The 22,749-nt window shown below is 34.1% G+C and overlaps 1 protein-coding gene across 2 annotated transcripts; it reads right to left on the reverse strand.

The window, feature by feature from the left end:
* Positions 1–294: 294 nt before the first annotated feature.
* LOC110452841 lies at positions 295–18,397 on the reverse strand. 2 transcript variants are annotated; one of them, XM_021501551.1, is made up of 9 exons: positions 17,290–18,397; positions 10,023–10,085; positions 9,024–9,055; positions 8,594–8,675; positions 8,224–8,295; positions 7,262–7,320; positions 6,496–6,694; positions 4,802–4,854; positions 295–946 (listed from the first exon to the last, which is right to left on the reverse strand). In XM_021501551.1, the coding sequence occupies exons 1-9, from the start codon at positions 18,359–18,361 to the stop codon at positions 665–667; spliced, it is 1,914 nt and encodes a 637-aa protein (XP_021357226.1). In that variant the 5' UTR covers positions 18,362–18,397; the 3' UTR covers positions 295–664. The 2 variants fall into 2 exon arrangements, with proteins under 2 accessions (XP_021357226.1, XP_021357225.1); XM_021501550.1 differs by having other exon boundaries at positions 10,023–10,091.
* Between the last annotated feature and the right edge of the window lie 4,352 nt (positions 18,398–22,749).

Raw genomic sequence — 22,749 nt, forward strand, 5'->3', positions numbered from 1 at the left:
AATCGGGTGTCGTTCCTGTAATCTTCAAAGGACAGGCCTCTCTTGAATCGCTCAAGGCAAATTTAGCTCTCTGCTTTTAAATCGCTTAAAAGCTTTCTTTACTACTTATATATATGAGTATTTTATATGCAGCTCTTGAATCGCTCAAGGGTTTGCTCTAGATATCTACATGTATACTGTCTTGAATCGCTCAAGAACATTTCACTAGATATTTACATTTGGCCTGTCTTGACCTGTCTTGAATCGCTGAAGAGTTGTCTGGCCTACTAAAAATATATTGCTCAGAATATATTCTTTTTCCTTGTGGCCTCTTTCTTTGCTTAAGAGGCTACACGTCAGTACACATTTGTTTTTGTAGTATTGTATATAGTTAGCTTATAGGGTTGATTGAGTAGCCCCTGATAGCCTTGCGATCGGTCAAAAAATACCTGAGACTAATCAAAAAGTTATCTTTGCGCCTTTTTCCTATGACAAATTCCTGGGGTGCAGAGAGCGTACGTGAGCGTGACCCCTGGAGTATCGAGGATGGTGGACGTCACAAAATTAGACAGTCACAACGTATTGGAAGACTTAAAATTAATGTATATATTTACAAAGATGAAAAATCGTTCTTTAAAAAAAAGTTATTAAAACAAATGACTCAATGGTGACAATAAACGGCTTGCTACTTATTCGGCTCCCAACCTTCGTCTCGCATTTTCTTAAATTTCATAATCTGTATTTGGTTAAGTCCGAATATGCTTTTAAGGTCCTCATCGGTTGTATCGAGGAAAAAACTTCCATTCAGTTGTTCTTCTTCAACACAGTCGGCCATAGCGTTTAGATTGCACCTGCGTAGATAATCAGCAAGATCACTCGTATCTAGAGTAGAAAATTTTGGGGGTTGCATTTCTTTGACGTCAGGTTTTTTCATCTTCTTCCAAATGTCCGCAATTTTTTTCCCGGTCTTTAAAATAAACAAAAAATATAATGCCAGATTAACAGGCAAGAACCAAATCAAAAACCTTGTGTTATTACCAAGATGCATATACACCAATAATCACAGTAACAAGTCAAGTTTAAATATAAACACGACATATTTAGTTCCGGATTTGATCCTGATTTTAGACACTTATTTTCTGTCTTACAAAATGATGTAAAATAGACTAAATATGATTGCAGATATAATGCACTGTAAAAATAATTAAAACATTAACTAGTATCAATGTACATCAAATATGAACACTTGATCTTTATTTATATATGGAATATATGCTATTTGTGTCAAGTATTTCTAGTTCAACAATGTAAATTCCATTAATAAAGAGAGCATGTAAAAAATTACAAGAGCGAAATTGTTAATTTTAAAGATGATGATTGGATTCAATGAATAGAAAGTGATTAATGGGTTCCCGAAAAAGTGATGGATGGTTATCATGGTTTGCTAACTCGAGTTATTTAATTTTCAGATCGTAAACATGATAATTTACTGTTACGAGTTAAGGGAACTTTTTTCTCCGACAACGTTAATATAACATATTTAGAAAACCATAGTTTCCAATTGGAATACATTATTCCTCCTTCCGTACTCGGAAACAATTTCCATGAACCATTGGCAAGCTCTTCATACCTTACGTGTTATGTAAATACTGTATATACTATTTGTGCAATACTAATCACACATACTAACAATAACAAACCCTACATGTTTAAAATACCTTACATACAATACACACAAACCAAACATAACATACCAAACATTTTACACATACCTTACATACAATCCACATAGTCTAATATAATCCATCCCTGGTGTGAGGTATGAATAAGGTTATTCAAACCAAAGGGATAAAATATTGAGCAGGAGACCCTAGGCTTTGCCGAGGGTCTTTTGCTCAATATTTTATCCCGAGGATTTGAATAACCTTATCCTTACCTCACATCAGGGATGGATTTTATTGCTTATTACTTAAAACCCGTAAAAACAGCTGCTCTTTTAGTAAAGTTGTAAAATGTCTGCACATTTCTCATTTGCATATGAAGCCCGGATGTCAATTGCTAGTGACGTCAATGACCCTGACTGACCTCAAAACGTCAAAAATGACGTCACGAACAATAGCGTGCCCCCGATAGGTCACTATTATTTCCCCGCCTGTCTGCGCGTGTAAGCGATCTAGACCCGTGGGTCGGATAGAATTTTCCAGCACCGCCAGAAATGCGGATATCTCGGTCTAGTATGCAAGAATATACATAGTATACCATATATGTTAGACATACCTTACATACAATCCAAACATACTAAACATAACACACCATACATGTTAGACATACCTTACATACAATGCAAACATATTAAACATAACATACCATACATGCAATCCACCCATACTAAACATAACATAACATACATGTTAGACATACGTTACAAACAATACACACAAACCACACATACCATACATGTTAGACATACCTTACATACAATGCAAACATATTAAACATAACATACCATACATCCAATCCACACATACTAAACATAACATAACCTACATGTTAGACATACCTTACAAACAATACACACAAACCACACATACCATACATGTTAGACATACCTTACAAACAATACACACAAACCACACCTACCATACATGTTAGACATACCTTACATACAATGCAAACATATTAAACATAACATACCATACATGCAATCCACACATACTAAACATAACATACCATACATGTTAGACATACCTTACATACAATCCAAACATATTAAACATAACATACCATACATGCAATCCACACATACTAAACATAACATAACATACATGTTAGACATACCTTACAAACAATACACACAAACCACACATTCCATACATGTTAGACATGCCTTACATACAATACATACCTTTCATATACTAAATAATGATACATATTAATATGTCTCATCCACACAAACCAAACATAACATTCCATACATGTTAGACATACCCCCCCTACAATCCACACATACTCAACATACCATACCATACATGTTGGACATACCTTACATACAACCAACACATACTTAACATGACATACCATACATGTTACACATACCTTACATACAAATCCACACAAACCAAACATAACATTCCATACATGTTAGACATCCCTTACATACAATACACCCATACTAAGCATAACATACCATACATGCTAGACATACCTTACATATAATCCACACAAACCAAACATATCATACCATACATGTTAGCCATACCTTACATACAATCCGCACATACTTAACATACCATACCTTACATGTTAGACATACCCCCCCTACAATCCACACATACTCAACATACCATACCATACATGTTGGACATACCTTACATACAACCCACACATACTAAACATAGCATAACATACACGTTAGACATTCCTTACATACAATACATACCTTTCATATACTAAATAATGATACATATTAATATGTCTCATCCACACAAACCAAACATATCATACCATACATGTTAGACAAACCTTACATACAATCCACACGTACTTAACATACCATACCATACATGTTGGACATACCTTACATACAAACCACACATACTTAACATACCATACCATACATGTTGGACATACCTTACATACAACCCACACATACTAAACATGACATACCATACATGTTACACATACCTTACATACAATACACCCATACTAAGCATAACATACCATACATGCAACCCACACATACTAAACATAGCATAACATACACGTTAGACATTCCTTACATACAATACATACGTTAGACATACCTGACATACAAGCCACACATACTTAACATGACATACCATACATGTTATACATACCTTACACACAATACACACATACCACACATACCATACATGTTATGTTTAGAATGTGTGGATTGTATGTAAGACATACCTTACAAACAATACAAACAAATCACACATACCATACATGTTACACATACCTTACATACAACCCACACATACTAAACATGACATACCATACATGTTAGACACACCTTACATACAATCCACCCATAATAAACATAACATACCATACCTGCAATCCATACATACTAAACATAACATCCCATACAGGTTAGACATACCTTACAACCAATACACACAAACCACACAGACCATAGATGTTAGACATACCTTAGATACAATACACCCAAACCACACATACCATACATGCTAGACATACCTTACATATAATCCACACAAACCAAACATAACATACCACACATGTTAGACATACCTTGCTTACAATCCACACAAACCAAACATAAAATACCATACATGTTAGACCTACCTTCCATACAATCCACACAAACCAAACATATCATACCATACATGTTAGCCATACCTTACATACAATCCACATACCGTACATGTTAGACATACCTCACATACAATCCAAACATATTAAACATAACATACCATACCTGCAATCCATACATACTAAACATAACATCCCATACATGTTAGACCTACCTTACAAACAATACAAACAAATCACACATACCATACATGCTAGACATACCTTACATATAATCCACACAAACCAAACATAAAATACCATACATGTTAGACCTACCTTCCATACAATCCACACAAACCAAACATATCATACCATACATGTTAGCCATACCTTACATACAATCCAAACATATTAAACATAACATACCATACCTGCAATCCACACATACTAAACATAACATAACATACACGTTAGACATTCCTTACATACAATACATACCTTTCATATACTAAATAATGATACATATTAATATGTCTCATACCTTTGACGCGATTCCATGTTTAGTTTGTTCATCAGCGTCTGATGGTCCAGGATCTAGATAGAGATATAATTTAGTTTAGTTTAAGGAAACGTGTTATATCGATCGTCAACTTCAATCATATGAACCCCAACCCCCAATCCCCAACCTAACCCCCAACCCCACATAGATGTTAAAGCATTACTTTTTATTTCTGTGGCACATGCGTATGTTTATTATATGGAGAAATAATAAAAAAAATAAGATTTGAAACGCGGTCAAAATATGTAAATATTTAATGCTTCTTTTAAAATAAATTATGGCGATAGTGAATCCTTGTTTAAGAGCAGGTTGTAATAATTTTCACTGATTATATTAAATAGAAATGATTTCGAAGATAGTTAATGTTTATTTCTGAAAATTTAGTAGGAATAGTTAATGCTTTTTTTCTGAATATGTTGGTTATTAATATGGCTTTGTTTATTAACAGGTCATTTCTTTCGTTAAGCGTAATAAAAGAGGCAACTACATGTTGATGTAAGACGTAGTTAGATCAGTGTTATTTATCAAGGAGAACGCTGATGAACTAGAAACGCAACGACAATGTTGAGTACAAGGACGCCTACATCAACGTGTATGTCCAGCCTGTAACGTGACACTGTAGGTATCAACGAAGACATTAATGAACTCAATAACTTGTTACTGATGTAAATCGGGTTATCTCAGTCGAAGCCTACGATTCCGTTACATTTTCCTAATCGAGGTGTAAGCCGATGTTTGAATGTTACGGATGCTTAGCGCGAAACCGAGATAACTCGATGTCGCTCAGTTACAGGTAACCGATTTTTTTTCTCGTACCTTTCAGTTCGAAAAACTATTCAATTTCTCTCTATTCTACAAGTAATCCGTCCGGACCTTCACATTAATATGGCATCTTCACTACTAAAGCTACGTTTGAATGCTTCAGGGTAAACAATGTAGTCCGCCCTTACAAAGAAGAAAACGTATTTCACATTGTACATTATATATTATCTACAACATCATCAATCTAACAACAACAAAACAATAAATGTTACGACCAAACATTATATCTATAATGCATATTATCAATTTTGAGAGTTAGCGCGCGGATGAATACATTGCCTTGTGATCATTTCGCAAGATGTGGCGGAAAGGTGTGACACAGATCGGACGACATAAACAAAATCTTGTACGGGATATTAGGCGGGGTAATCCTGTCTGAGGTGCGAGGAACATATGTCTTAATATGACGTCGGAGACAACACTCAATTTTATCACAGACGTAAACATCGAGTGTGCGCACACGAGTGGATGTTTGTGAGTGTACTTTGACGTCAGAAAAAAAATGTTTAGTCATGGTTTTTATTCATCGTAAACATTTATTCTTAAAATTGCATGTTAGATATTGTGTTGATATCCTGGTAATGCTCAAGATTATTCGAAAATATGGTCAATTTTCTTATTAAAAAATCGGACCAAACATCGAAGGACGAAGACGATTTGTATTGATATAAAGTCATCATAACATGAAATGGCGCTTAAATATTCGGAGTTCATTCTTGTAACAAAATGCAAGGTCCAGTCAAAAGTGTTACACACTTTTGTGATGTAAGTGTCCACATCCTATCATGGCTGATCAATGCATCAGTACAATAACACTACGTTAGTAAAACTACTGAGAGGTTTTGATTTCATACCTTGCACGGGCGGTTTCACGTGTTGTTTATAATTCACATGTGCAGTCTTGTTATCAAAGCTACTTGATTGCGACCTCTGCACCTTCCCTGGCCTTTTCTCTGACGATGGTTGGTCATCATCGCTTACTGAATTGGTGATTTTGTTCTTCCAAAAGTTCCTGAACTCAGTTTGCACTTTCAATAAACTCTCTCTTACCATCTGAAATAATTAAATTATTATTTGGTAGAAGTATGCTGTTTGTTGCTACTGACGATACTATCATAGTTATATGCAAGATTGCCATGTTGTCAGACACTTTAGGCTATATATTACATATTATTTGCATATATCGCAAATACTGCGAACTGTCCATTTCTTGATAGTTAAAACACTACATCGACATTTTTTCCAAATTATTTTCCCTCACTGTTGCTTTTACTGCTTTATCTATTGATTATATCTGTATGAAAATGGATAACAGATTTTGACTTGGAAGGCTAAATATACTTCCACATTTAAATGGTCTTACATCCACTCTCATATTCATATATTTATACAGTTTAATATTTGCAAAAGGCTTTTACCGCATAGTGCTATGAACATAGTCATATTTCTTGGAATTGATTTGTTTGAATTATATCGTTTGTAAAGACTATTATCTTATTTATTGTGTGATAGTAAACAATTTTTATGCATTTTAACTTAAATTTCTATCACAGCCCCTAAAAGCTTACATGAACTCAAAATGTAATCGAAGTTTGAGTGCTAAAGCAATATAGTGGTTACCAATGGTACTTTGGATAAGGTGCTTTCTACTGAATCGGACTCAGACTTGGGTCTTCGACCTGTCGAAATATGAATATTAAAATGTATAACACTCCTCTTCGCATTACAATGTTGCATTATCAACAGGAAACTGTTGCAGAAAGTTTTTCATACTTATGAAAAGAAATTGATTGAAGTAAATAGTTGTGAATACTCACTAAAAAAACTTGAAAAACTAGAACCACCAGCTACCTTTTCTCAAGCCTATATTTCCTACACCGAGAGAAGACTAACGATTAATCGCCATCTTCACATCTGTTTGCATCAGTCACCACCTATGCTCAATTCTTGAGTATAAAACATTGATTTAATCATGTACTATTTCGGTCACATCACGACAGGTAGAACAAATAAAAAAAATAATAACTCATCATCGTTATTCCAGGTGTTACGCTCACTTACGCTTTCTGCACCCCTGGAAATCATGTCATGGTAAAATTAAAGGCACGTGGCTACCTGTTACTTGTCGTTTGAAGTTTACAAAGGACCGACATGCTATAAAGCCGGACAATTTCATCGTTATGCTTGCCGCTGGATCAAATGTACATCACATGATCAAACTACTGTATACCGGAAAATTTTCGCCAAGTCAAAGTTTCGCCCTTCGGCAATAACATCCATTTTCACTCAATATTAAATTCGCTCTTCTCATTTTATTACTATGTATATTATGTTGTTTACAAATGTTCGCTGTAATGACAAATTCGCTCTAACTGAGGAGGGCGAGCACAGCGAAAATTAAACTGCAGCGGAAATGTCCTGGTATACAATAGTCTGCTTGTATCATCCACAGGGTGGCGCACACCGAGTCGCGATGTTTTCACGAAATAATCTATGGGTGCAGAAAGCGTAATTGAGCTTAACCTCTGGAGTATCGAGGATAAGTGCATGCAAAGGTTAGCCATGTTGAAATTATGTGTCACCTCGTAATGACGACCTTTCCTCGTCCGTTATTTCATCGTATGGGTGGTCATCTTCATCTTCATATTTAAGTCCTGTAAAAGAAATACACATATACTTTTATAACTGCGAACCAAGTAGGAATTAATAAGTTGGCGAAATTATCCAATAATTTACCTTTTTCTTCCGTAAGATTACTTTCTATATTACTTTAAATTTGTTCATTGCAAATATCAATATTTCTTTTTTATGTTCTTGTTTTTGATATTGGTCTGTCCCTTAGATATTCAAGTCATGCTGCATGTGTTCTGTTTCCCGATATAAATAAAATATTATAGTTAACGTACAGAAATATGAAAAAAAAATGTATAACCTATCTGGTGTGATGAATACCTTGTGGCTGTGAAGAGTATAAAGACGGATCGTTAACCTCATCCTTGCTTGGGAGAGACTTGCTTCTGCTTTTCTTCGTTTTCTGTGGACAAAGATATAACTTCACATTAATTATATATTCGAAAGATTCAGGAGTTGAATAGGCATAAGATTTTTTCCGAAATAATTGAAACTCTGCAGTTGAAATGTAAACTACGTTTGACTTTCTGCACTAACTTACCGTCTTTTGTAATAGATGCTTCCTTACTTTTTATTTTGAGTGATTATACGCTGGGACAAGGTGTATAGCTGGACATATATAATTCACTTCTATTTGTAAGGAGTTCAGTAAATCGGTCAGCATGCCGCTTTAGGTTTATTTACATGTTATTTTACCGTGCTACTTTAAATATAACATTTCAAATAACGATCCAGTCTCAAAGTAACTTACTGGTAGAACTGGCGCCTTTAGTTTGCTGGGACCTGCAATTATTGAAACGACACAAAATGGCATGTTAGTAGTACTGTTTCATTCAAAAACTCATTGTTTAATAGATATTGTTATTTCAGATTGCCTGAAAACCATTTAAGTAACCGAGTCGCAATCTGTCGGGAAATTCTGCAGTTAAAATTTAAATCATACAATTTCATGAATGTTAGTAAATAGGTATGAAAAGAAGAAAAATCGCAATAGCTTAAATTTCTGTCAATTTTAAGTTTGCGATATCGTTTCCCGACTGCTACTTATCTCACCGCGCGCAGGATTGAAGCCATGTTTATGTTATCATAATGCATAAGTGAATTCATGTGATGTCACGAGAGCAGAATCGAACGAATGACGATTAATTGTTCGACTGGAACAGAGTAAAGTTTACATAATACTACGTGTTCGACAGGGACAGAGGTAATGTTTACACAATCCACGTGCTTTCATTTCATTGATAATTGGTATGCAAATATCATAATAGCAGAAGAAGCGTGCCCAAAGAAATATCGTTATGTTCCAAGGGCCCACTGTGGCATACGTGACATTAGGTAGATTGAATGCTTTACGGCACGTAACACATTACAATTTAGTTCTTTTTTTCATACCTTTGACCCTTTTTTCATCCTTAGTGTAGTATCAACGGAAAATTGATAAATTTTGCTATAAAAGAAAATAAAAGCAGTTTTTCCTGCTAATAAGAAAAAAGGGCTGAGATTAGCAGAACGATACTTAATAACATCATTTCATTAGACTGTACGGAATAAATATTGGACACTGTAAAACTACCGTTTTTGAATAAATGAAACAGTAGGAGTATGAAATTCAGTATGGCATTGAATAATGAATGGAAAAATAGAATATTGTAGTCATAAAATAGTAGACAAAATTGGAAACTTCATAACCAGCATAAAAAATAATTTTCATTTGGTCTAAACAGTATCTTATCTACTTTGAGTATCTTACCGGGCTTGGGCGGATTCGGTGGCGGAGCAATGGGCTCATAATCACTATCATCGTCATCATCATCTGGTCCTTCAATGAAATATTTGTTTTTCATCAAATATTCACTAAAACGTGGCAAGGAAACATGTTTAAATTTTGATAAATCGATTCTGAAAGTCAAACAAACACATTTTGCATCCCAATATCACATTTCGTTAATTTTGGAATAATCATTGGAACTAAAAATCAGGTCTGAAAGTGTTCTTGAATAAAGCGAAAGAAGCAATGATGTCTATAAAACCCTATATAATGTTATCTAATTGGCTATGCGTAACATATCTTAAATGAGTAATTCTTTCAACAGCTCAAGAATAAATTCCATTTACAGTGGTCGGTTGATGGCGAGGGAAAGTACTACTAAGTGTGACCGTTGTAAAAAGGTTGATACAAAAGTCGACCCGGATATATTACTTAACTCCAAAAGCAAGTACTTAACTGTTTGACCTAAATGGATGTTAGCCCAATAATAAGTAACGAGAGCAATAACATAATCATCGCGACGTATTCTGTATACAATAGATTTTGTCTAGAAATTCCTGAGTATGACAATGAATGCGCAAACAAACGCTTCGCCTTTTCTTTGTTTATTTTTCCTGGGAGTACAATTTTCAAGATTGTCCCTATCGCTGCACGATTTAACATAGGAAATTTTAGATGTTCAACTACATAAGTCAACCTCAGTGACAGTATACAAGGACCGACGACAACATTTGTTATTTTATTATCATTTTAATTTCAAACAAGATAAACTGCATGCGTTTTCTAAATTCATATTTTCACAATTTATATGCTTATACTACTGAGGATATCGCAAACAGATCAAATATTTCCATTGAGGCACTGAACAGTGACTGAATGTTTGATTTCCAGGCCCTTCCTTTTCGTGGCATGAAAAGTGTGAGCAGGATGAGTTATATGACCAAAATGTAAAAAGCAAAATTTAAACTTGTACATTGTTTCTTTTCTATAGAAAAAAAATGTTTTAACAATACAACACACATGTTTCATATCATAACGAATACAATACACAACAACATAATAGGTAACTGATGCTGCACGAACGTTACTATATTTTAGGGGAAAAGTTAAAATGTTATTCAGAATAACGAAAAACTTTACTCTCTGAAGTTTACAGTGAGGTTAGACAAGTATTCCCTTTTAAAGTGAGAAATATAGAATTCTAATAATTTAACAAGCAATTCACCGGAACGAATGTGGATGCTTAATTGTTGAAGGATTTCGCATACAGGCGGTAACACAAAGATAAGTTACAGTGATTTGAAGTTAGATTTTAGATATTCGTTTTACACTGAGCAAGAACGACAAGCAAGGACATTGTTTGAAATATATTTATTCTAATTTGAAGGGGACCTTGCTGCTATTAATAATAATTAAATACAACATTGGATATAGCGCCTTATCTAGCTAATGATAAGCCTTTACTGTACATTGATATACAATTAAATACAATCAGCATGTACAATAATCAATACAATTTTGAGGAATTTGCAGGCGGTGCATTGTCAGGCGCTAACCACTAGTTCTATGTTACTTATATCCATGACATCTGACCTAAACTACTTTATTGTATCCTAGGCACCAAGGTCATTTCCATGAGGTCTCCTCTTAGTTGATACTTCACCACCCACCCACCAAACATATTTAAAAATTAAGATATTTTGTTTGTTTGTTTGTGTTTTACGTCCTATTAACAGCTATGGTCATTTAAGGACGTGTCAAGTTTTGGTGGTGAAGGTAAGCCAGAGTTCTCGGAGAAAACCCACCGACCTACGGTCAGTACCTGGCGACTGCCCCACGTAGGTCTCGAACACGCGACCCAGTGGTGGAGGGCTAGTGGTAGCAGAATGTCAGACGCCTTAACCACTTGGCCACCGCAGCCCCTAACAATTATCGAATAAGGACAGTGATCAATGTCGAGAGATGATGAGGATGATTAATGCTTGTGCAGCAGAAACTTGAACCTGAAAGAGAGGGAGTAATATTATACAGCCACACTTGTCACCCCAAGCTCGGTATCGAATCAACTAGGAAGATAATGATATTTTTCCGGATTGTACACCCATTGGGATCTTTTACTCGATCATTAATAAATATCAAAAAGACAGATTCTGCTCAAATCTTTTGTTCATAGCTTTGGCTTATGGTGAAGGACTATGATTACATCCGATGGGCGTACTAATTGTATTAGGAATCTTTCGAAGATGGGAACATATCTCTACCATTTTGTTTTTGTTAAATTGTTTATATGACTTTCCTCCCCTATCCCCACGGACAGCTAAGTCAGAAAAATATCCGTTATCCTGAAGAACGATTAAGTGTCCAACTTCGCTTATGTCAACGCACATTCCTGATACCCCTTTGATAGTAATTAAACAGCTGTAAGATTTCGCATTTTATACTTATGGATCTATAGGTCGTCCCACAAATTTAACAAAAAATAATCCATTTTCTGAAAAAGGAAAAATAAAAAAAAATCTTTCTTTCTTGAGAGAGCGGATTCCTCAAAATTATATTGATTAATGTATATGCTCATTGTATTAATTTAGAGTGGCTTATATTAGCAAAATAGGGCGCTATATCAAATGTTTTATATTATTATCATTAATGTACACACAAACGTTAAATATAATTTAAAACAATATACAACAGAGTATGATAGACAGACACATGTGGGTATTATTTACTTGTAATAAGTAAGAAGCTTCCTATTTTCAAATTTTGAGTGTTGGATACTGTTTTACACATGAAGAAGTAGTATTCCAGAGACCCTGCACTAGGAAATAAGAAACACTTTGTGGTAAACATTTATTTTTCATTCTTGGTAAAGCAATAGTATAGTATATATAGGTGATAAAAATATAAAAAGACTGATTTATTAGCAAGATGATCAACTATAGTGCTTAATGATTTTTTGTAACCTTCCTTGAAAAGAATAGCTTTCATTATTAACTTACTTGGTATATGAAGGTGTATTTTAAATAAAATTCTAAGTGTCTATTTTTGTCAGTTAGTTGAGAAGATTCATATGCATTGTGTGAGGCAACATTTCTAGACAACAGCAGAATAATCAAAGGTTTAGAGAACATGTAAAATGAAGTATACCATACCAGGATCGTGTTAAACACATGTTTCTTCAGAATATTGCGACGGCTGTAGCTTACTCAGAATACGCTTTTGTTTTCTTACTCAACCAATCTCCAATCACCTAGAGAAGAGTTTTACAGGGCGTGTTTCTATGTTCAGCTAGATGAGTATATGCATCTTATCAATGAGTCATGCTAGTATACACATTTCCCTTTAAACAAGTTTACAACTGTATAATATATAGGTGGACAATAATGATGTAATAATGAATCAAACATCATTTATAGTCAATAATCCTAAACTTAATATTGCGAATAATAAGTGGAAGGTTGAAACGGAAAACTTACTGGAGTGTAATGGAATGAAAATACTTTATCTAGTTAAAGACATTCATTTACAGCACTGTTGTGATGTACAGTTAAAATCAAATGTTACATATTTCACTTACTCAATAATTAAGAGTGAAACTGCTATTGTCCGCAGCAAAGAAAACAATTATACAATTCCCTGCCAATTACTAGACCTGTAACATGTATTTAGCATAAAAACCTTAATGATAGGGAAAGAAGGATTTTTAAAAATGTGTTATGACATTTTCAATGTTTTTGTTTGTTCTTTACTTGTTTAATCTTTCATCAACTATTGAAGTGTACTCTTTACATTATTGAAAACATGTTTGGGTCGAAATTGTTTCGCCTTTTATTCGGAAAACCCCCAGACGTTGAGCATGTTGAGGTTGTTTATCTCTGTACAGGTAGATATAGAAGATTATAAGACCTGGCTATATGCTATTGAACGACATGAGATCTAGAGAAAAGCATTGCCATAGATTTTAGTTAAAGACATTTGCTATTCCTGTACATCCTTTTAGGTTCTGATTCCCTTTCTGGATAGCAGTGAATATATTCACCAAAGACATGCGATTACATTACAGTAATTAGTCTACTAGAAGTAATTGACTTAAAAGACGGACTAAAATAATCTTCATTACTTAAGGAAATAAGTACCTACAAGGTATGATGTTTGTATTTATTTGCTAGCCTACCTCCAACCAACATCAAAAGATGCATGCCTACTCCTGGTAGGGCGGGCATGGATATAAAGAAATCACGCTATGCCTTGAGAAACCTTGGAGGACGGGACTTCCACTTCCAGGGACTACCTCAGAATGGGTCTCTGAACTTTCAATATTTTTAATTTGCCAGACCACAAACTTTTTATGTGGCATGACTATTGTTTAATGTTAACTTGAATGGTGTATTGCACATACTTATGTGTATTACAAAATCATTTTTGACTGCGAAAAAAAATCAAACGAAATTTCAGTATTTTGCCTAATAGGGTTATCTTTTATTCTAGTGAAAAAACACATATCAAGGTTTATTTTTGTTTTAATTTACACGAACTAAAAACAAACACTTGACAAAACATGTCTACTCGAGCCTAAGGCGGCTACGCTACTGATTAATTTTGACCTGGTGAATATATTGTTTACAATGATATTCAGGAAGTGAATGTGCTCTAACCTGTGTTGATCAGTAATTGAAAACGATCAAATTATGATAATGAGCAACTACATGGTCAAACGTGTATTTATCACCAGACAGGTCGTTAGATTCCATTTATACGCAAAATTGTTATTGCACTAATTCCTGGATATAACAGGAGCTTATAGGCTTAGTCGATGTTAACTTGCATATCTTGAAAAGCAAAATTAGGTATAGACAAGGTATTATTAAATTAGCTCGGGTTACCTCACAATAGTGGCTGGGGAGGGGAGGGAGCCAGTATACATGTCAATTCTAAAGAAAACATCAAATACAAGCCTAAATGAATAAATCATCATCCTGATCAGAAAGCAAACAAAACATTTAAATAACATCTTGTATAAATTGAATTACTCGTATACGAGAACACGTGGTATGTCCCTAGGAAAACCATCAATGCGAAAAGGTAGTGCGGTTTTCGGCGGGTTATTATGTTGGCACACACTAGGCTGTGTCATAGTGGGCCCCGATTGTACTTCAATTTCAATTTAAGTGATCTCAGTAAAATGATATGTTAATAGCACTATCATAAAATTATATCGCCAATCATTTTAGTGAAATCACCTATAATTATTGTAATATCATGTTATCATTATAGTGATATCCCCTAATTTATATAATAATACTAAATAATCATTACATCAATATCACATAATCATTTTAGTTTAATTACCTTATCTATATAATAATACTAAATAAACATTATATCAATATCACATAATCATTATAGTTTAATCACCTAATCATTATAGTAATATCAACTAATCATTATAGTGAAACCACCTTATCATTAAAGTGATATTACCTAATCATTATATCAATATCACATAATCATTATAGTTTAATCACCTAAACTATATAATAATACTAAATAATCATTATATCAATATCACATAATCATTATAGTTTAATCACATACTCATTATAGTAATATCAACTAATCATTATAGTGAAACCACCTTATCATTATAGTAATATCACATACTCATTATAATGAAACCACCTTAACATAATAGATATACAACCTGATCATTATAGTGATATCACCTGCTCATTATAGTGAAACCACCTCATCATTATAGCAAAATCAAATACTGAATATATAGATATAACCGCATCTTATAGCTATATCGCCTAATCTTTATAGTAACATCACCTAATCAATCATTATATAGATATCAATGCATCTTATAGTAATATCACCTTATCGTTATAGCAATATTACCTACTCATTAAATTGGTATCACTTAGCGTTATTATATAATCATAATCAATACAACATATTTTTTCTTAAGTACACTTCAGTAATCTATGTAATATTCCCTTTACTGGTTATCCATATTAAGGCGCCGTACGTGCCACATCAGCTTCACCATACTATCACATACACCAATTAACATGTTTATACAGTTATTTCTAACATTTTCTTTAGGTTGGTAAGTATGGATTATGAAAAGTTCTTGTAACACATCCAATAATTGTTTCTATGTTAAGATTCTGAATACGCCCCAATAGGCCAGTTCTAAATCGATATGAGGGGGTTCATAGACTCTTGCACATATATGACCAAGTGTTTGAGTCATTTCGGTACATATATAGAATTTATTGTACATACGCTTACAGCCTAGTCGAATCGGCATCGATTTTGTGGACAATTCGCGCACATTTTACACCTGTGTGTACATACGCTTCACTGGTCAGTTGTCTGATGAAGGTGACAGAGTACATACCGTATTAGCCATCATCGAAACGTCACAAAGAAACACTTATTAGTTGTGTAGTAAGAGTTTTTCATAAGGTTTATACAGTGGTTTTATTGACTTTTTTTTCCATGCACATCTACATAGTATGCAGGTTCACTTTAACAAGTTGTTAATTTTTTTAAAAACCATACCAACAGTTCAGGAGAAGTTGCGCTGACAAGGATCATTGTCAGATGGATAGGCAGATAGACTGTGTGATTTCTATATATAAACATACCCCTCAAACTTCATTTGTGGGGTATAAGTAAATATCTTATTGGATATATTAGTGTAATCTAATTTGTATCGATCAGTACTACTTTATCTTGTTTTATGTATAATTTAAATTGGAGATGTCACCATTGGAGTTTCAATTGTATATAGAATTATTTATAAATATTATTTCATCAAATATTTTTAATTTTTTATATTAAATGGGAACGACTTTATGATCCACATTATGACATGATCATGACTTTTTGCGAATAATGCGTGAACAAATATATTTCTGGTCGTTTTGGAAGTATGCAGCTGTGCTTGTCTGGTTATCTATTGTTTCATTTGTGACGTCATGATATAGTATAATAAGGAAGTCTGTCACGTCATGCATTATTATATGATGACGTTACAACAGGTCATATTACATGCGTGTATAGAAACATTATGTGGGTATTTACTAAATCACTTCAAAAATCATGTGATAAATGCAATTTATGCTATATATCATTTAACCTGAGACAGATATTGCATGACAAATCTCTGTGATACACCTAGGACTTGTAGGATCTACAGAGCTCGTACATTACTAATGTATCAATATCTGGCTGTACCTACCCTTATTGTTAGACTGTGCCGTTGGTCTTCCTTGTGAATTACCAGGTGTGCGTTTCTGTGGTCTAGAGGGCACTGGGGGTGTTGGTTTTTTCATGGGAATAAACAAAACTTTAGGATAATTCACAGTGTCAATAGTTTCTTTGATAACAGTTAGAGCAGCATCTGTCTTTGGAGATGTCTTGGCCATTATCATCCCATAGTTGGGATCATCCGACTGCTGTGGTATTTTAACCTCAAGCTGGGAAGTGGTAACACTATCGAAAGGCATAACAACAATTTCTGAACCTCGTTTGCCCTTTTTGCTGGTTGACGCTTGTGCTGGCATAAAGGGATTGAGGGTACCAATGTAAACATCCTGTTCCATTACACTTTTGATCTCAATAAATTTGCCGTCAAGGGAAGGATCTTTCACCCCTGTGTAAGCAGTACTAGGCTGGCTTGGTGATTCTGCTTTACAGAATTCCACGGTCTGAGGAAGTGGATATGTGTCGATCAACTCTTGAATAGTGTACTTTGTATTGTCCGACAGCAGAAGGCATTTTATCGGTTGTTCGAGACTAAGTTTGTATGTGTATCCATCACAGACACACGACAGCCCGCCTCCCTTCTCAACCTGACAGAGTTCAATGTCAGATTTAGCACTGATAATGTTCCCTTTTGTGTCCGTGAAGGCGTCGATGACACGTGCAAACCTTGGCCGTTCCTCTACCAGCTGAGGGACGGTTTGGTAGACCTTGTGTCCTGCATCACGACGATAAATGGTCAGTTGCCGTTTGTACTCGACAGGAATGCTAATATCTTCATCCGCTAAAGTTCCTGTCTGTTTTTGTTTGTTTAGTGGTTGAGTTCCACTTCCATCACCTGACTCCAATACATGACATACAACTTTGGTGATAGTCTTCTTACAGTGTATTTGCAGTAAATCCCCTGGTGTGAATCGATCATCGTTAATCTCATATATGGCTTCATCTACCTTCACAAGCACTGGGATGCCAGAATTCTCAATAACCTCGGGTAAATTATAAGTTCTCTCCGACCATAAAAGCCTCCATTTCTTATTGTTGCCGGCCATGATTCTAAAGAGGAAGTTAAATCGATGAATGCAGCGATTTAGCTATTTATATCCTGTTAGCATATGTATAACTGTATGCAGTCAGCCGTGACTTCTAGTGTTACTTGAATAACAAGAGATCACATTCATGTGTATAACTGGTGCTGTGCATGCAGCTCGGCCTATATAGACGACGCATGCGGACCACTTTTCCTCACACTCCAACATTCCTTGTCCAGTCATTCCGAGCTGAGCATCAAATCAGCATAATATTACATGTTAATACATTGTACCTGCAGCTATAGCTACCTGCCAAGGGATACTACTCGACCGAGGCCATGGTAAGACAGACAAACTACAAAGTATGATTTACTTATATCATAACTAATTATATTATAAAGAACAAATATACACACACATTGTCCATTATTAGAGATAGTAATTATTATTATATTTGTATTTATTTTACAGGCTCTCTCTTTCGAGAGACGGGGAATAAACTTGAGAACATGATGGAGGTCTTGTGTAATATCTAAAATATACACCCCATGCCTTACACATGTATTCACAGTTACACACAATGTTAACAGCTCGACACATACAACGTTATAACAGGCTTGTACAATAGGAAAATCATTTACTAGGTCCTACACATCCTACAAGTTCTGTCCATTTGCAAATTATGAAACAAAGATTTCATATTCCGTCCAACAAATTAATATAACATTCCATCCTCGTGAAAATTATAAAACAAAGATTTCATATTCCGCCCAACAAATTCATATAATATTCTATCCTCGTGCAAATTATGAAACCAAAATTGCATATGTCGTCTTACATAATCATATAATTTCTGTCCTACACTAAAAGATAGAAGATTCCGTCTTTCACAAATATTTAACATTTCGTCCTTCACAAAGATAAAACATTACGTCCTACACATTTTGATATGTAACGACCATGGGATGTAATGAACTGTAATAAATATAAATGGATTCCGTCCTACGCCCAAACATATAAATATGAGACAAACATGTACAATTAGTTCTACCTTGTACACCAATAAGTCTCTTTCTAAGTAGATTTGTCCTGCTGACAAACAAAACACCTTAGAAGCTTCCTACCAGGTAATTTTCAAAATGACCCGTTTACAGCTGAGCTTTGATTGACTCTTATTGTCAAAACTGTTTTTTTTCTGAACGTGTCGTTTGTAAGTAATCTTGCTTTCCTGGCTAAAACTTTGACGGTAGCCATCATGATAAGTATAGCATATTCAGCAAAAAACGCCGTCCTTTCCGAACTTCCTATTTCGACTCCCGATATTTTGGGGGAGAAATAGTTCTTTTCCTTTGATTTTTTTGTGTCCTCTATTCCTGTCGATGTTTTATTTTGAGTTCTAATTTTGTCCTTGTATACTGATGTTATAGATATCAATTACATTTTCTTTGTACAAGGAAAAATTAATTTATGCACAGTTCAATAGTTCAAACACATATACTCCATTGACATTTTGTATTTTCTGAAATGTTTATACATGTTATAGATTAGTAATAACCGTTTAAATGTCTTTATTATACTACTTTTTATTATTATTATTTCATAGAAATTGTAAGGTAGTAAATAAGAACATCACTTACCCGTTTTATCTATGTGAGTTATGGTTCACATTTACAATATCTTGTATTCAATCTAATTAATCGTGGTCATGAAACGTTCAGCCCTCAACGGAGATATATAACACAAATGTGTCATTTGAAAAAAGTAAAAAAATACCATAAATATGTGTCTCAATGATTCAGTGAGACTTGTTATCACAGTTATTTAGCAAAACTTTTGTATGAAAAACAGGAACAAAAGCGACGGCAAATAAAATTTAAAAATTCTGGAAACGTTCAATGGTATTGGATACCTGTTATTGGATCATTGTACCACTTTGAATATTCAAAAGTAAAAATTACCTTCTTTGTTCGTTTAAAATCCCAAAGAAAATTGATCAAAGTGTCATATCGTACCGGTTTATCTGCTTTTCACAGGAAAAAACTAAGATGTCCGCTATTGTGAGTTTAAAAACTATCTGCAAATTAATCATTCCGACATGTACCCGGTGCTTTACGTCATCGGTTTGAATGTAAGACACACACAACCGAATAAACCTTTAAAAATTTAGTTATAGAAACAATTTGCCGAAAAAATATCTTACACTGCAACATACAACTGTTTCGTTCTTCCTGAACTAATCGTTGATGCTAGGGGCCGGAAAATTAAAAAAAAGTATAAATCATTGTTATAAGAGAAGGGGAGGTGCGTGAAATCCGTTAATTACAATAATTTAAATATTGAAGGGGAATTGTTTAAATTCAAAAATATTAATGAATAAAGATACATTATGCCAAAAATGAATTGCACCAAGCAGAAGAGACAACAATGTTAGCTGAAACGACGATTTTTATTAACTGTGTGCAAAATCGATGGCATCTAACATGACGTAAAGCTACGTTAAACAAGTCATTCATAACACGTTGCTGTATGTTTTGAAGTCTTGACATCACGCAAACAAAGGACACATGTTGTCGCAAAGTCAAATTTAAGATTTTCCCAAACATATTTTCTTGATCAACATGCTAGCTTAAAAAAATAGTCGAAGGAGACATATCTGTCTAGGTTTTCAAAGCAGTTTTATTTGAGAAATAGCAGGTGGACAAAATATGGGCCACTTACGTTAAATAATATCTTTTGTTCTCGCCACAATGTTATAAGGACAGCTTTGCTTTCCATTCGGGCGTAACGATTTAACTTTTAGATAAGGTGTTTGTGGTGACATAATGCCTTGTTTTGAAACAGGAAGTTCGCAAGCTAGATCACGAATGGTATTCATGTGTAGATATTTGAGAATTAAAGAAAAGAGGATTGCAGATACAGTCATCCGTAAACATGGGTATTGCAAACTAACTTCACATTTCCTACCCAAAGTAGGGTCGCTGATGGATAAAATATTTCTTTAGATGAAACAGAGTTATCTTTAATTCGAATCGTGAGATATTTAAATGTAAAAGATATATATTTATGTTTATATATTTTAATTGAGATATTTTAAACTGAATTTTAAGGTATCTTTTAAATATAGATTAAAAGAGATATCCTTAATTCAGTAAGAAATATCTTTAAATGGACAAGTTATATCTCTATGAGAATTAAAGATATCATGAAATATAGAAAGAGATGTGTAAAAATGTATTGATTTTCATTTAATTAAGATCATATCAGATATATTGATTGTTAATGATATATCCCCGAAAATATATCCCCGCTGTTTGCTGAGGTTCTGCACCCGAGGTAGAATTTACCATGCTCCATATAACTAAGTAACCTCGATTACCACTTTTTGAAAATGCCTCTAACCTATCCAGTTGGATGAAACTTGTTCTCTCAAATATCCATACATAATTAAAACAAGAGACCAAACAGGCGTTAAAGGATGTTTGCTAAAACGATTGATATCGGTAACCTTCAAAGTCGGTAAAATATGTCATATCTTTAGGATATATATGTGAAATGATTTAAGCAATAGAAGCATTAACACAATTTCTGCGAATCAAGAAGAGTCACTAAAACATTGTTCACCGATATCACTTTCCAAGCAAGGTTATCTAGACCTTGTTGACATGTCAGCTCACAGCGTGCGTTCCTACTGAAGGGATTGGTACTTTGGAGTTGTTTTTATCATATAGTTTTTCTTAGGCTGTTATTGTTGTCGTTAAATGTGGCACAGTGGTCCATCGTCACGAGAGTACAAGTTCTGTCTTTGAAGTTGAACCAAACTCCTTTACTTGTTTATATTTTCTTATACATCTCCTTAAAACATCAAGTAATAGGAGACCTGTTTATCTAACATCTACTGGAAAAGTTGAACAACACGTCAAATAATTTTTGTAAAAAGCAATTTATTATAAATGACAAGATCAGTGAATTTTCCCATTCGATGTTGAATTCTGTCAATATAAGAGTGATTCAACATACCAAAAATTGATGATTTAATTGATCTTTTTCGTTTCAAAAAAAACAGCAGTTCGTATAATTTGGCTGGTGCATGTTTTGTTAAGTAGACAACCTTTCAATATTCAAAAACAATATGAAGGAATAGTTAAGACGACCCTAGCTGGGAAGAAACCAGTTGTCTAGACATAAAAACGAAATCAAACATAGCTACAGTATGCATCGATGTGATTCTAGGTGATCCTAAATATTAGGATGTCAGTCACAGTAAAATTATCAAAATGACACCAGTTACAATATGTATTAGGTAATGGGTACCAGCAATTTAAACTATGTTATAAATACTGACACCGTCATAAAATATTCATTGAAGACATGTTAAAAAGATATTTCATAAAAATCACATTTAACATGCA

This window comes from Mizuhopecten yessoensis, unplaced genomic scaffold, assembly GCF_002113885.1.
Source record: "Mizuhopecten yessoensis strain PY_sf001 unplaced genomic scaffold, ASM211388v2 scaffold6913, whole genome shotgun sequence".
Lineage (NCBI taxonomy): Eukaryota > Metazoa > Mollusca > Bivalvia > Pectinida > Pectinidae > Mizuhopecten > Mizuhopecten yessoensis.